General features: G+C 46.9%; 1 protein-coding gene across 2 annotated transcripts in view; it reads right to left on the bottom strand.

Annotated features, from left to right (window-relative positions):
• The window catches only part of VAT1L (vesicle amine transport 1 like), a 150,550-nt gene extending 133,749 nt beyond the window's left edge, over positions 1-16,801 (bottom strand). The window contains exon 1 of one of the 2 annotated variants that reach the window (XM_082366361.1): positions 16,453-16,800. In XM_082366361.1, coding sequence (XP_082222487.1) covers positions 16,453-16,679 — 227 coding nt within the window. In that variant the 5' untranslated portion in view covers positions 16,680-16,800. Of the gene's footprint in view, positions 1-16,452 lie in introns of both variants that reach the window. The other variant, XM_082366362.1, reaches the window with a different exon arrangement.
• Between the last annotated feature and the right edge of the window lie 248 nt (positions 16,802-17,049).

Raw genomic sequence — 17,049 nt, forward strand, 5'->3', positions numbered from 1 at the left:
GTTGATCTTAAATATTCTCATTACAAAAAAGAAATGGTAGCAAAGTGATGGGATGGAGGCAGCTAATAGGACAGTGGTAATCATTCTGCAATTTACAAAAGTTGTACACTTGTGCACTTTAAACTTACACCATGTTAAGTGTCAAGTGTATCTCAATGATGCTGGGGGAAAGAAAAAAAGAGCCTTTTACAGGGTTTAATAGACAATTTTCACTATGAAAAAATATACATGCAAGGTTGGTAAATTGCTTGGGGAAATCCATGAAAAATCGTAGCTTGGGGCTTTCTAGGTGTCTGCAAGAAGGCGGGAATCACAGGATGCTGGAGAAGACCCGGACACCAGGGGGAACATGGTCAAATCCCACATGGGAAGTCTGGGATTCCCTCTGCTTGGTGAACATCCACAACCCAGCATCCATGACGGCCTCTCCCAGAGGCTCCTCGTGTGAGGCTTTGCTCTGAACAAAAGCAGCCCCGGAAGCTGTGCCCTTCCGCATTCTGCTCTTGTCTCGCTGCTGCAATGTTTATCAGAGCATTGAATTCCCAATCCAAGTCGGGCCGAAGAAGTACACGGGCCAAAGAAGTACACGTTTGAGTCATTCCCTCATGTTCCCAGAATGGAAGTTTTCGTTTTTGTTTCTTCACTGCAGCTGATAACTTGAAAACATCTAGGACCATAGGCATTGCTCTCAGAAAATCTTGCTCCCAATTCTTTTTGTTTCTTTTTCCTTTCTTTTTGGCTTTAAGTACCTATTTTATGATCTCAAGACTGTGAAAATAGGCTGATACAAATCTTCTATGGAAGAATAAACACTCTTTGTCAGAACAAGGAGAACTTTCATGCACATCTCAAATGGCACCTTTCATTGGGGAACAGCCAGAATTGTCCTGGATGGACCTTAGGAGACAGAAGCCACCTGAGCTCTATCAGAAGTTGGAAAGAGTGTGTTATGACACATGCCGAGAACAATCTAGTGGTTACCAGTGGGGAGAGGCAAGGGGGAGGGGCAAAAAAAGGGTGGGGAATTAAGAGGTAAAAACTACCATGTATAAAATAAATAAGCTACAACCCAGGGAATATAGCCAATGGTTTATAATAACTAGAAATGGAGCATAACTTTAAAAACTCGTGAATGACTATGTTACACACCTGAAACTTGCGCAGTACTGTACATCAACTATGCTGTAATAAAAAAGGAATGCAAAAATAACAAAAAAACTATAGAAAAGAGGGAGTAACCTCTGAACAAAGAGTTTTGCTTCTGCTGAGATCTTCGTCAGCTAGTGTGTAGACTACTCTTCAAATCCTCAACCAAGAATAAATAACTGAAAACTGACATTCACATTGACTAAATAATTTGAAATGACATGTAAGCGGAAGAGACAGGAGAGAAATTTTCAACTCAAAAATGTTCGACTCCACCACATTTTCCAAACAGACTGTCATGTTTGATGCTAAAACATAGCATGGGATAGAGTTAAGAGCCCGAATTCTAAAATGAACCTCCTGGTTTAAAAATCTGATCCCTCTACTTAAAAACCAACCAACCAACAACAGCAACAAAAACCTCCACAAAAAAACCAGAAAATTTTCTGGTTACAAGTACACCGTTTTCCTTCAGTCCCCAGAGAGAATAAAATATAAAGAAGATAAGAAAAAAAAAAGCGTGTGTTCTGGATGCTCAGACTCCCTTCTCCCCAGTCGCTGGCCATGGCTCCTGACAGCGGTCCCCTTCGTGTCTGGCTCCACACGATCCTGCTTACCTTGTTTAACCATTATTTTTAGATATGAAGCATGAAGTTCTCTGACACATCTGATGTTTTTCATAATCTACCGCTTTACTTACTAAGTAAATAATGCTGTTGTTGCCCAGCCCAGATCCCTTTATCTACAACATAGGACCTGAATTGTGAGGGCAATACAGACTGAGCTATAGTGGTACAGGTCTGTTGTTCCTCAGAGACAGGAAATATATTCCGATCATACGTCCACATTAGTATTCAAAACACATCGGTAGTATTTCAAACATGGAACAAAATGACCAAGGAGATACACTGAGAATCTAAATATCAAGAGCCGTTTTCAACAGAAACAGAAAAGCATGGCATGAGTGGGTCCAAAACAAGCTCTCCTTGATGCCAAGACTGACCCCTTGATTTCTGGACCTGGAGTTATTTATTTACTCTCAGCCTCTCCTGGGGACACAGCAGGTATTTATTCCTAAGAACGTTCTTGAAAAGGTTAAAATCTCTGTGGTCCAGGTTAGATGTTGACGGAGTCATTGACTTCAAACAGGTGTCTGGCAGTGACTGGTTGTGTAGAACATTCAAACTAGTTTAATTTAAATTCAACAGACCTTCCATGATTTGGGACTTGGCTCAGGACTAATGTTACAACAGTGACAATGACACCTCTGGTTCCCAAGAGTTCAGAGATCAACGAAATAAATGACTTCACAGTATGACAATTCCCCAACAGGCAGTGGGAGACGGGTCACAACTAGCACAGGGAGGGCTGTTACTAACTCACTTTGTAGGAGTCATGGAGGTTCCACAGCTAAGTGTCACTTAGGCATGGCTGTGCCCTTTGCTTCCATTCTCCCAAGCTCTCCAGCCTCATCCCACCTCTCCATGAGGGGAGAAAGCATTATGAGACAGTGCAAAGCGCTTACGGCTTGACTTCTCACTGGAGCCCCAGAGGGGCAGGGTTCCCACAGAGAAACAGTCCATTTTTGCTGTAACATGACAGCTGTGTCCTAAGTCATTGCTGCTGATAAAAACTATGCTTCCTAAAACAGTTGTTTCAAGGGGGAAACGAATAAGGTAGACTAGAGCAACATTGTCCAAAGAATATTCTGCAGTGATGGAAATGTTCTGTGTCTGCTCTGTCCAATATGGCAGCCACTAGCCACGTGTGGTTACTGAACACTTGAAGTGTGGCTAGTGTGGGTGAGGAACTGAACTTTTAATTTTACTTAATTAGTATTTAAATTTGATTAGCCTTTATTAGAGAAATGTGAATCAAACCTACCATGAGGTACCACCTCACACCAGTCAGAATGACCGTCATTAAAAAGTCTACAAATAGCAAATGCTGGAGAGGGTGTGGAGAGAAGGGAACCCTCCTACACTGTTGGTGGGAATGTAAATTGGTGCAGCCACTGTGGAGAACAGTATGGAGGTTCCTTAAAAAACTAAAAATAGAACTACCATATGATCCAGCAATCCCACTCCTGGGCATATACCCAGAAAAGATGAAAACTCAAATTCAAAAAGATACACGCACCCCAATGTTCATAGCAGCACTATTTACAACAGCCAAGACATGGAAGCAACCTAAATGTCCGTCAACAGAGGAATAGATAAAGAGGATATGGTATATACATACAATGGAATATCACTCAGCCATAAAAAAGAATGAAATAATGCCATTTGCAGCAACACGGATGGACCTAGAGATTATCATACTAAGTGAAGTAAGTCAGAAAGAGAAAGACAAATACCATATGATATCACTTATATGTGGAATCTAAAATATGACACAAATGAACTTATTAACGAAACAGAAACAGACTCACAGACATAGAGAACAGACTTGTGATTACCAAAGGGGAAAGGGGGTGGGGGAGGGATAAATTAGGAGTTTGGAATTAGCAGATACAAACTACTATATATGAAATAGATAAAAAACAAGGTCCTACCGTATAGCTCAGGGAACAATATTCAATATCCTGTAATAAACCATAAAGGAAAAGAATGAAAAATAATATGTATATGTAAAACTGAATCACTTTGCTGTACATCAGAAACTAACACAACGTTTTCAGTCAACTCTACTTCAATAAAAAAAAATGAATTAGCCTCAGAAGGAGGCAGTAGCACAGTCACTACCCTGCTGTCTTCCTCATGGACTCTGCGCAATTCCAAATCAGAGAGTTTGCCTTAAAATCCATTTTTTCCACGTTCTCTGCTTAGCCCAGGGTATATTCTAGCCTTGCCAACGATGATTCCTCCACTGAAGGTGTAAGTAGGAAAATACCGAGGAGTGATTCAAGCTCTTTCCTTCCTTCTGCTAGAGGGAATTATTGGTTGGCAGCCTTGTCGTGTAGCAAGGGGAAAGCTGAGAAGAACAAAGACCTGCTTGATTGATGTGCTTTGGGAAGAGCAAATATTTATCCTGGAGGATAAAAGAATAGATGTGAAAGGTGAGCAAAGATAGATGCAAAAGACCAGAGAGAGCAAGGGCAGGGGCTGAGAATCTGGGAGAGTTTAAAGAGCACAGGGAGAGTCTGGAGGGAGCAGGAGGCATTGAGGGGATCTAAATGGGAAGGGAAGTTTTTCGAGAAGTTTTTCTCCATTGCACGGATGAATCCAGCTTTGGTGTTTTCTAAAGGACTCAACAGAATTTGACAGTGCTTCTCAGTTATATTGGAAACTGGGTTTCTATTCAAGGGTGAATCATGCCAGCTAAATCTAGGATACAAAAGGAAAAAAGAATAGGAAAAGGAACAAAAAATGTTAAAAGAGCAAAAAGAAGAAGTCAAGTGTCCCATAAACGCTGTTGGCTGAGGTCAGAGATGTGGACTCAGTGGGTAAGGGGGTGCAAATTGCCTTTGCTATTTATTTCCTACGAAGGAGCAGTCCCAGGGGCATGGGACGTCTCCTCTGCGGTCAGACAGAAATGTTCTCCAGGATCTGAAAGCAGAAAGGGCTGTCTTTGGGAAGGTGGGCACGTTTTTAGCTGTATTATGCATCCTGGGTTCTGGCTGCAGAAACATTGAGTCAGAGTTTATTACAAGGTCCCCAGTTGAAACAATTTTATTCAGTTTAGCTGGAGGATACAGAGAATCCAATTACAAAATCATTCAGACCAATCATAGGAACAATGGGTTTAATAGCTCCCCATTAGCTGATTGAACTATGTGTAGCATAGATAAGTGAAAAGCAATTCTTTCTGATCTTAGACAGGGATCTTTTTATTTTTTATTTTTTCAAGTCTGTTACTTGATGGATTGTCTATTTTAAGAAGCAGGTATGTCTGCATTGGGAGGAAGGGGAGGAGGCTTTGTAGAGTGCAGTTTGAAAGTTTCATCAGAGTTTACTGTAGAATTTAGAGTGTCTGAGCCCCACTATGTATCTATTTGGATGAAGAGCAGATAAGCCTTCTGGGGGAAAGAGAAAAACTCATCCTAAGGGTAATCTGAGTTGGAGAACAGAAGCCTAGATGAGGAAGCCTGTGGCAACGGAAGAGGAAGGTTTGACTCTGAATGTGGTGTTTGGTCCAACTCAGATTGCCCTTCAACTTCAGGGGCTTGTGTCTAGGACTGAGCAGTGAAGATTGCCCTTCAACTTCAGGGGCTTGTGTCTAGGACTGAGCAGTGAAGATTGCCCTTCAACTTCAGGGGCTTGTGTCTAGGACTGAGCAGTGAAGAGTGGGAGTGAAGTTTGATTTCAGCAAACCCTGGCTGAAACCCCAGCTCTCTTTGTCTTATGAGATGTGTGATCTTTAGCAAGTTCCCTTATTTCTCTGATCCTTTCCCTTCATCTGGAAAATGTTTGGTATCATAGAAATTTCTAAAGGACCTTTAATATGGTGCCCATGGCACACAGAAATCACTCAGTAAAGGTCATTATGATAATAATGATGATAAATAATTAATGACAAGAGTGTCATTAGCTCCAAACAGGAGGAGGATTAATACAGAAGGTAGCGTATGCTGCTTTGTAACCTGTATTGGGTGGAAAGGGGACCACAGCCGAAGCAGAGGGCCAGGCTCCACCTGGGATGGGGAAGAAATGGGGAAACATGCTGGGTGGCTTTGGACCCTGGGGAGGAGAAGCACAGAGCAGCAGGAGACGGTCACGATCAATGGGGAGCCAGAACTGTGTTTCTGAGCATCCCAGCTACACCCCCTAAGAAACCCTTGCAACTCTCTGGGAGGTGTTGAAGGTGGGGGGCCTGATACCTACAAAGGAAGGTAGGGACAGAGTCATGGACATACTGGGGTTTTTTTGTTTTTTTGTTTTTACTTTAATTTATTTATTTATTTTTGGCTGCATTGGGTCTTCGTTGCTGCACACAGGTTTTCTCTACTTGCGGCAAGTGGGGGCTACTCTTCGTTGCGCTGCGCAGGTTTCTCATTGCAGTGGCTGCTCTTGTTGCGGAGCATGGGCTCTAGGCGTGCAGGCTTCTGTAGTTGTGGCTCGTGGGCTCCAGAGCGCAGGCTCAGTAGCTGTGGCACACGGGCTTAGTTGCTCCGCGGCATGTGGGATCTTCCCGGACCAGGGCTCGAACCCGTTTCCCCTGCATTGGCAGGCGGATTCTTAACCACTGCGCCACCAGGGAAGCCCAACATACTGTTTTAAAAGGGGCTTTTGGGCTTCCCTGGTGGCGCAGTGGTTGAGAGTCTGCCTGCCAATGCAGGGGACACGGGTTCGAGCCCTGGTCTGGGAGGATCCCACATGCCGCGGAGCGGCTGGGCCCGTGAGCCACAATTGCTGAGCCTGCGCGTCTGGAGCCTGTGCTCCGCAACAAGAGAGGCCGCGATAATGAGAGGCCCGCGCACCACGATGAAGAGTGGCCCCCGCTTGCCACAACTGGAGAGAGCCCTCGCACAGAAGCGAGGACCCAACACAGCCATAAATAAATAAATTAACAAAATAAATAAACCCAAAGTTTAAAAAAAAAAAAAAAAAGGGGGCTTTTTTTTTCCCAATAGCTTGAAATATTTATTCATTTACTTTCCAGTTTTATTGAGCTGTAATTGACACACTGTATTAATTTAAGGTGTACAACATGATTTGATGTGTGTGTATCTTACACAAGGATTACCACCATATGTTTAGTTTAGTGAAATATTGTTTGAACACCCAGGCTGGCGGGGCCTGGCGTCCCCAGGTGTACAAGCATCGCAGGAACACTTGAGTTCAAGTGCTCTTGGAATAACCATCATCAGAAGCAGCACACCAGGTTCTCTCCGAGAGCCCTAGCCTCCGGTCCCCGATGGAGCCGCATGGCAGTACGGAGGAAATTATAGAGCATCTTGAGAAGTCAGAGGCCCGCATTTCCCAGCCTCAGGAAAGTAGTTGTTAGAGGGTTCAAAAAGTGATCTCTAGGGGCTTCCCTGGTGGTGCAGTGGTTGAGAATCCGCCTGCCAATGCAGGGGACACGGGTTCGAGCTCTGATCCGGGAAGATCCCGCATGCTGCGGAGCAACTAAGCCCGTGCGCCACAACTACTGAGCCCGTGTGCCACAACTACTGAAGCCCGCACACCTAGAGCCCGTGCTCCGCCACAAGAGAAGCCACCGCAATGAGAAGCCCACACACCGCAACGAAGAGTAGCCCCTGCTCACCGCAACTAGAGAGAGCCCGTGTGCAGCAGTGAAGACCCAACGTAGCCAAAAATAAATAAATAAATTTTTAAAAAAAAGTGATCTCTAGTTTCAAGAGAACAGACTGTGTCAAGAAGTAAAACTCTCCAAAACATAGCTCCTTTGGTATTCTTTCAAGTCCCCACTCAAAGACCTGCGTGCTGGAGAGATGTAGACTTTTGTCAGAGAAAGCTGAGATGGCAGAGGGGAGGCTGAAGGCACACTAGCGTGGACGGGCCACTGTTTGTGTTAGGAACGTCACATTTACAAGTGACACTGCCGCTTCTGCCAAAATGTACACTAACAATTTGGGGAAAGTCGGTAACATTGGGCTGGCCAAAAAGTTTGTTTGGGCTTTGCCATAAGATGATACGGAAAAACTCGAACGAACTTTTTGGCCAACCCAATATACTCACTCATTCCCCCAAACACTGATTGAGCACCTACTGTTACCCAAGCCCCAGGCTTGGTGTTCATCACTTAAATGAGAACAGAGAGAGTTTCTGGAATGTCCAAGATGACCAGAGATTTAAAAGATGATGGGCCTCAAAGTTGAAAATATTATATATGTTATTTAATACGATTCAGTAACTTGGTGCTGAGAGATGTAAAGTCCCAAGACAGGGAATGGAGCTGCCTTCTCCAGCCCCCTGCCTGATTCTTCACTTTTCCTGGGTGAAGAAGCCTCTCCTATACCCCATGATGACTGCCGTTTTGATCAGTCCACTGTGTGTCTTACCTGCACCGTCTGATAACTGCCCTCCGTTCCATTTAGAGTATCTACCCCACCCCCACCCCGAACACACACACACACACACACACACACACACACGCTTCATGAGCTCCTGGTGGGGCTGTCAATCACGAGGCTCCATTCTTCTAGGTCAGAATAGGACAGAATGGGGCACAAATGTGGCCAATCACAGCACCTCACTCCCTTGGGCCAAACAGAGAGAGGGACATCCAGGGGCTGGGATGTGTGTGATTCATGAAGGGCCAATCAGATTCCTTCCTTGATATATGAAAATTGGGAGAACAAAGTTCTCTTTGCATTGGGGCTTGCTAAACTTGCAGATGGCAGCTGGGGTGAAAGGTGGCCATCTTTCCAAGTCTCAAGAAGGCAGCTCACTGCAGTAGGAGCACATGAAGCTAACAGATGAGGAGAGAGAAGATAAAAGATGGAAGGGTCAGGAAAGGGGAGAGCCTAGAAGTCCAGGGACAAGTTCATCATGACAGTCACCAAGGCTGAAATGAAGGAAAGAGAGGTCAGAGCAAAAGTGACTGGTCTTCTTTTTGAAGATCCCTAAGCTTGGCCCAGCTTCTGGAACACAGTAGGAGCATGATACATTTTGGTTCCATTTCCTCTCTTGTTCCTTCAGGAATTCATCTGGATCTTCTTGTTTACGTCATGCCATGGTGGCACATTCTGTCCAGGCTACTTTTGATAGGGTCTTGTACCCTTTGGGGAAGACATGTGTAATCTGAATAGGGACTCCATTCAGAAAACTTTATGACACATGGAGGGACTTTCTAATGTCCTATTTTTTTGCATCTCCTCCTTACCACACCATTAATATATATTAAACATACACTGTACGACAAGGACTTCATTCATTCAACAAATATTAAATATACCAACATCATTGCTAAATACTTTAGACATGATCTCTCTTTTGATCCTGACACACACAAAATTATCCCATAAGGACTATAATTATACCCATATTACAGATAAGCAAACCGAGGTTTCAAATGAGTAAGTCATTTTCCCAAGTTTATAGAGATTGCTAAAATGATCAGATTCAGGACTTGAATCCACATCTGTTTCACTTCAAACATTAACTCTTTTATAACCAAAAGCATCCTGCCTCCCATCCAGTTTGGGTGTTTAGTCAGTGCCAGCCCAAGAAATGAATCATTATCATTCTTTTCACAGAAGATAATTACCCTGCAATGGGCTCTGGGGACTACAGGTGTTTGGAGAAGTCAGGAGTAAGAGGACCCAGTGCTTTAACTTGCCAAGGGGCTTCTGTTTGGGGAACCACTGACTCGCATGTTCCTGCCCCCAGGACAGTGCTGGGGAAGAGGCTTAGCCTGAGGGATCAAGGGTCACTGACGGAAGGAGATTGAGGACAGAAGCTCACTGCAGGCTGTCATCAAGAAAATATCACATTTAAAGATGAAACAGCCCCTTTCACTGGAGCATCTATTTTGTGTCTTGGGCCTTCAAACATTACATTTACTCATTTTAATACCATGGCTCCAACCGATGTTCTGTGTGAGATCACACACAGAGGAATCAAACTAATTTGAGATTATACGCCCACTGCCCTTTCCTAGGAAGAGCGTCTTCTTGTTTCTAATTAAACGTTTTCTTCTATGACAAATGCCAAGATGCCAAAAAAGATCCCTATGAAGAATAAGAAGTGGCAGGAACTTGGGGTCACGGGGGCGCTATTCCCCAAGTCTGGGTGAACTTTGTTGTTGGTGCTGAATGTCAGTGATTTGCCCAAAGGTCATGGGATTTTGGGTTCTTCTGGATGAGTGTGAACCAAACTCCAGAGGCTGGGCTGTTTTGCACACCCACCTATCAGAGAAATCCGTGCTGCTACCCCCAAATGAGTGTGCGCAGAGCTGGTGTTAGGGTAGCAGTACATCAGTCCAAATCCATTCCCAACCCTGGGCATAAGACTCAAAAGCCAGCACCCTACTCCCTGCTGCCCACGTAGTTTGGTGGGAGATTATCAGGACAGGGAATGGGAGGATGGGGTCATGTCCCAGTTCTGTCTTCTGCAGCCCCGGTAACAGAGGAAGGAAAATAACTTTTACTGAGTGCCCACTATGTGCAAGGAGCAGTGAGGACTTTCACAGCCTCTCAGCCAGTCTTCATAACAATACCAAAAAGAGGGTGTTATTACCAACGTGAGGATACGGACAAGGTGAAAGTGCTGTCTGCCTGCCATCACACAGCCATGGTGAGGAAGGGTTAGGGTAAGAACTCAGATCTGTTGTAGCTTCTCACTCTTTCCGCTTCATCTCTGAGTCCCTTTTTCTTAGCAAGTAAAGGTGATAAACTCATGGGTGAGCGGCAGATGAAAAATGGCAAGGATGATAGGCTTTATTGCTGCAAAGATGCTGCCGGTGGAGGGTAGAGTGAGCTGGAGTATCAGTCATCACTCCCTTTGCCCATCATGAGCCACTGCCATTGGCTTCTGTCTAATTAAGATCAGGCTGCTGTTTATGGGAACCTGCTCTATGTCGGATGTCCTATAAGATGTTCTACATTTCCTTTTTGAATGAAATAGAGGAAACACTGATTCTGGGCTTCCTTTCTTCCTCGAATTGCTGGGGAGACAGGAAGTCCATTCCATTATTGGATCAAGAGCACACATTGTCACCATCACCAGCCCTCGCCACGGAGGACACAGATAATGGGAAAACGCAAACTTCGTTGAATAAGAAAGACCCCAGAAGCAGCATCTCTGCCTTCTCATCACCAAACGGGGCTCAGTGTGGCTCAGCAGAGCCATCGTTTCCTATCAAATCCTCATGGCCCCATCCAACACAGAGCGACTCAGAACACTTTATTCCAGTCTCTGTGCCACAGTGGCTCTGGGCTCGGGTCTTGAGACCCCCTCCAAGCAATTTCTCAGTTTTACAAACATCTGTGTCACTTAACCTCATACACTCCATTTGTTTATTTGAATAAACTCAGGGAAGATCATATTGGCCATATTTCATTGGATTGGCCTTGTCAGGGACACTTTAATGCTGTGTTGTTTGGGGACATCCTGCACTCAAGTTGCCAATGTAGCCATAGCCCAATGGAGGCCACAGGGGCAGAGGAAGGAACTCAGTGTCTTGAGTGATGATTATATCGAATCAGCACGGGTATTCTGGGTCAACAGCCATAGCAATGTGATCCTAGGTGGATCCCAAAAGCATCCCAGACCACAGAAATGGACAGAAAGTGAATGTGGTTCAGAAGCACAATGGTCACTTTGGGAGACGAGATGGCACCATGCAATTTTGAGTCTTATTAGCTATACTTCAAATCAGTCAAATGCATCCATGGTTCTTTCTCTGTATTTCCGATTCCGGTCTTTGTGTCCGTCTGCCTCTCTCTGTGTCTTGGTCTTTCATTGTCTCTCTGTCCATTGTGCCTTTGTCACTGTGTCTCTCTGATAATCAGACTCCCACATGTAAAGAGTCCAGGAACAAGACAGACTTGGATGTTTATACTGCTCATCCACTTAACAGTTTGTGATTTTAACTTGTCTCCGAATGTCAGTTTCCCCATTATTAAAATGGAGATCGTAACATTGACCTTGTTGAGTTGCCATTAGGATAAAATGAAACAAAGAGTGTATAGCAGGCAGTTCAGTTGCTGGCTCCTAACAAGTGCCCAATAGATATGAGTTCCCTCCCCATCTCCAGTGCACTTTACCCTCATGATATATTAGGATCCTACCAATCTGTTGGCTTTCCTCTAGCGTGGCCTGCCCTCGGCCCATTTTCAGATCAGCCAATGGAGCCATTGGCTGATGGCTGCAACTATTTTTCATCCAGTTGGTCTCACTCCAGCAGTTTCATGTGGCCTCTTGCTGTAAATCAGTCTGGGAAAATAAATGTCCCCAGTCCATTAGTGCCTTTCCACCACAAGCCAATTTGAGCCACAAAACAGACCAGCTTCTTAATGGCCACTTAAATACATTCCTGCAGCCCAGTCTGGAGACCCTCAGCCTCAAATCCCACCAGCTCCTGTGCAAAAGAACCTCCACTGTTACAAGACTGCTGGCAGCAAAGGCATAGATCGGACCCTTAACACCTGCGGGGGGCAGGGCGGGGGAGACCACAAACCCTGGTTTGCCTAGAACGGTTCTAGTTTGTCCTTGCTATCCCAGAGTAATTATTAGCAGTGTCCCTTTCACTCTCCAAAGAGTGCTGGTCTGAATGATAGACTATAAAAGGTATCTATGGAAACCAAGAATAATAGTTTATAGTAATAATAATAATATCTAGCATTCATTGATCACTTGCTCTGTGCCACGCATGACCATAAAGGTCCTGATGCACCGTGGGCTCAGTGTGACTCAGCAGAAACCCCCTTACAGCACTCTGAAGGGAGGTGCTGTTATTATCTCCATTTTATAGAGCAGGAAGCTGAAGTTTAGAGCAGTGGGCGACACGGTCAAGGTCAGCCAGTGTAGAGGGCGCGGGCTGTGCCTCACTCAGATCCCTTTTACTGGGCGGTGCACCCATCCTCCGGCTGCTGGGAGAGCTGGCTGCTCAGGGGTCAGGGCAGTCCCCGTCCCCTCTTCCACGGGGAACAGAGGCTCCACGTCCCCACGGGGAAAGCAGCCCAGAGCCCAGAACTGACTGATGACAGGGGCTGGGGGGTGTGGGGGCCAGAAGGCTTCCCCCATTGCTACAAGGTCAGATTGACTCTATGGTACAACTCATGCTCCAGAACCCCTGGTGGGATCCAGCTGAGACCCAGCTCTTGCTTGGCTACTTCCCCAGCCCCATCCTGCTTCCCTTGCTCCCAGTCTCCCGAGAGCACCTCTTACATCAACCACTTCAAAAAGCATCCCTGTCCCAGGCTCTGCCTCCAGGGGACCAGTCCTAGGATAGCCAGTTAGCAGGTGGCTGAGCTGGGACTCATGTCTAGGAAGGTCTCACTCTTCATCCCTAAGCAGATGTGATATAACACTGCCTATATTATACATCTCCAAGTCATCAAGTCTCCAGGAAAAATGTCATACAGGCATAGATATGACAACAGTCACAACAACTGCCTTTTACTTAGTGCCAACTTTGGGCCTCTTTCCTGCATCTGATCCTCTCAACACCATGAAGTTCATCTTAGTATCCCCATTTTGCAGTAGAGGCACAAAAATCGTGGAGAAGTTAAGAGAGATGCTCACCGTAGTTACACGGATACATCTTTCTCCAAAGGCCAGGCGCTTTTTCCCTTCGGCCAGTTAAATCGCTTACTGTGTAAATTGTTCACTGAATGGTAGATGAAACAGATTCCCCATTAAAGTTGATGCTCTGGCAACAATTTAGATGGAAGACAGGGCTATCCCTCCCAGCCTGCACACCCCGCAGTGGTTCTTTCTGAGCCGCGTTTGACCATCAAGCCTCCACTTTGGGGGGAAAGCCGTATTACTCTGGGAATGGCCAGAGAATGTTTCCTTAAGCCAGACATAAACAGATCAAAGGAGCCATAGTCACTGAAGAAAGGAAAGAAAGCCAGCTTATGTGCCAAAGGTCCGGAGAAGTAAATTACATATCTTGTGGCTTTTCCACAGAGGGAGACAAAATAGAATAAAAGGAAAACAGCAGAGCTTTAAGGAGAAACAAACCAGGATTCAAATCCTATCTCTACCACCTGTGTGATGTTTTAGCAAATTACTGAACATCTCCAAGCCTCAGTTTGCTCTACCGTAATACCTACTGCGTTAGACCACAGACGAGAGGGGTAAATGAGATAAAATATGTATTTCCCCCTGCCTCTTCTCTTCCATTTCCATAAAATTTATACAGTAACCAACTTGGACCCTCATTCCAGGTCTGAATACTACTAGTTCAGATAAACTATGCTTTATTCTCTAGCAAAAAGCATATCCTATTTGATGATAAAAGGTTTACATTAAAAATAGAGAAGGAGAGAGAGAGAGAGGGAGAACAGATAAGAGGGAAACCTTCATCCAGGAGGCGATCAGCTGATTCATAAAACTACAGAATGAGTCATCCTGGCTCCCAAGGCTAAACTTACAATCAATGGGCATCTTTGGCCAGCCAATCCTAACCTAGTGGAGAAAGAAGGGCCCAGCGGGCAGTGCTCACAAACCCATTCCAGTCGCCCCTTGCAAAACCGATTATCTCTGCTTCCAGCTTCGGGGAATGAAAATCAATCTGGGCCTTTGCAATACTGTATTCCAAATCCGCCCCCTCACCCCCCATGGCTGGCTAGCTTTCTGAACAACTGGGGTGGGGGATCTGCAGTGATTCCATTGTGTGTGTGTGTGTGTGTGTGTGTGTGTGTACACGGCTCCAGTGAAGAACAGGCTTCAGTGTCTGGCTTTGAAAATCAATCTCCCGGCCTTCATCTTGACATTTATTATTTCCAAACGCTTCAGATCCTCTCAGCATTTGTGCAGTAAGCAAAAGGCTGGAGAACCCAGACCTATTTGCCCTGCAGATGACAATCTTTTCTCTTAAAAAGTAGCTTCAACATTTTCACTCTCTGAAAATACACTCTGACGAAGAGTCCTAGAACCCGGTCCTCAATTTGAATGGAGGATCATAAATTACACACACACACACAGTATTTTTGATGGGTTGTTTAGGAAGGAGAATTATCAATACACAGTTTTAATGTTACTAGATAGACCTTCTTCCACCAGCAAGTGAAGAAAAATAACGACTCAACAATCCCCCTCCAGGCGTCTTTCCTCCATCCATTCATCCATCAGTAACTTAGTCATTCAGCAAGAGCTTATTCAGGATATACTGGGTGCCAAGCTCTGTGCTGGGCACTGGGAATTTATTGGTGAGCAGGGCAGAGGTAAGCTCTGCCTTCTGGGGTCAGCCAGCTTGGTTCAGCAAGAGTTAACAGAATAGAACCGTATAGGATCCCCCAGCTGGCCGATGCCTTGTCCCCTGCCCTGAACTTCCCAGGGAGAGGCCCCCGTGTTTAGAGTCAAGCATGACCAGCCCCGTACGTGATGCGTGAGCCAGAGAGCAGCGACCACCTCTCTCCAGCCTCCTCCCAGTCTGGCGAAGGAAACCCGCGTCTGCTCTCAAAGCGGCAGAGGGGAGGGGAAGCTCCTTTGCCTTTTTCTTGCCTCCAGATTGTTCCCAGATTCTGAGTTTGGGGGTCTAACCTGGGAACCGGTGAGCTGGCTTCGGCTTTTAGGGAGCAGTGTCTGTTGGGGGCTTTAAAAAACCACGATGGGAAGGGGTGGGCCCATCTCTCTGTGCTAACAGCAGCTTACCCTGGAAAGCCTCCCACGCCGCTGCATGGACAAGTCAAGAGTGGTGGTCCAGTGAGCCCTCTGGGTGAGCCCTCCCTCCCCAGAATTCCAAGGAAATGACCATATAGTAACAGCACAAGAGAGGCTTAGACACTCCAGGAGGAATCCCAACCGGCTCGGGGGGCGGGGGGAGGGGGAGGGGAGGAGGGAGGCGGCAGTCTGAAGTTCCCCGGGGAGGAGTGGGGAATAGAAGGGCACTCAGATTGCTGAGCTCCTCCTGAGATGGCAGCAGGAGTTAGGAGAAGATTCAGTTGTTTTGTTTGTGTTTTTCCTCTTCAGAGAAACACAGAAGATGCTTGTGGGGAAAGAGGGGGGATGAAGTAGCAGTCTTGGCCTCACCCCTCACGGGGCTTAGATGCTGGGTACCTAGGATGCTTCCCAGTCCCTTTCCCCATATCAGACCACAAGGACGGGAGTGCAGCGGTGAGGAGGAAGGACGCATTTCCCCAGCCCCGCACTTCGTCCCCAGCCCCACCAGGACAATAGCATAGAGGCTGAAAAGATCCAATATCAAATCCTGGCCATGCCACTTAGTGGCGGCCGAATGATCTTGGGCAAATCACTCTCCGAGCCCTGGTTGCCGCACCTGTAATGGGGGACAATGATGGTACCTAACTCACTGGGTCCCAGGAAGTATTAAATAAGATCGCACACATAAAACTCTAAAAAACGATAGCTCGTACACAGTAAGCCGACGGTTATTTTTTAAGCATGTTATCGTCAAACCCCCTCTCCTGGCAGCTGAGCTGTAACCCCACGGAGAGCTCCCGCCGCGCAGTCTTCCAGACCCTGAGCGCGGGGCGCCACATCGACCCTTCCCCTCTCACAGGCTCCTCCGGTCACCCCGAGATCCGGCCTGGGGAGGGCGAGGGCCACCTCTCAGCACCCTCCCCAGCATCAGCTGGCCCAGGGCCTCGGGGAGGCTCAGAGACCCGGGTGAGGGCGCAGAGGGGGGTGTCCACGGAGGCTCTCCCCCCACCTGCTCGAAGGAGCGCTGAGCGCGCAAAGAGAGAAAAAGAGAAAGGCGCGGATACTGGACCAGGCTTTGACGCGGATCTTGAGCTCGCCGTCCTGCGGCTCGGGCATGGCCTTCCTGGTGACCCGCAGCTTGTTGAGCCCCCCGAAGCCGGCCAGCACCACGGCGCGCATCTCCTGGGCGTCCCCGAGGCGGTGAGAGCCGCCGCCGCCCTCCGCCGGCTCCTTGACTGCCTCCTTCTCGATCATTTGCTCCGTCTCCTCCGCCTTCTCCACGCCTTCCTTGGCCATGGCGAGCGCGGGCGCGGGGCGCACGGGCTGCAGCGGCTGAGGCGCGGGGGGCTCGGGGCTCCTCTCCCGCGGGTTCCTCCTGTTGAATGTGGGATGCTCAGCGGTGCAATGGCTGCAGCCTCTGCGAGCAGCGCCGCGGTCCACAGCCTCCGCCGTAATCCTCCCAAGAGCCGCGTCCCCGTCCGCCCCACCTCGCTCCCCACCGCTCTTCCCTGCCCGATCAAAGCCTCAACTCCAGTTTCTCAACCAGTGTCAAATCAAGCTCTTGATCGTAGACCCAGAGTCCAGATTTGCCCCAAACTCGTGAATTTAACATGAAGAGAGGACGCCTTGTTCTCCGCTGTGGGCGCAATACTTCATTATATACGGC

This window comes from Balaenoptera borealis, assembly GCF_965194805.1.
Source record: "Balaenoptera borealis genome assembly, chromosome: 19".
Taxonomy (NCBI): Eukaryota; Metazoa; Chordata; class Mammalia; order Artiodactyla; family Balaenopteridae; genus Balaenoptera; species Balaenoptera borealis.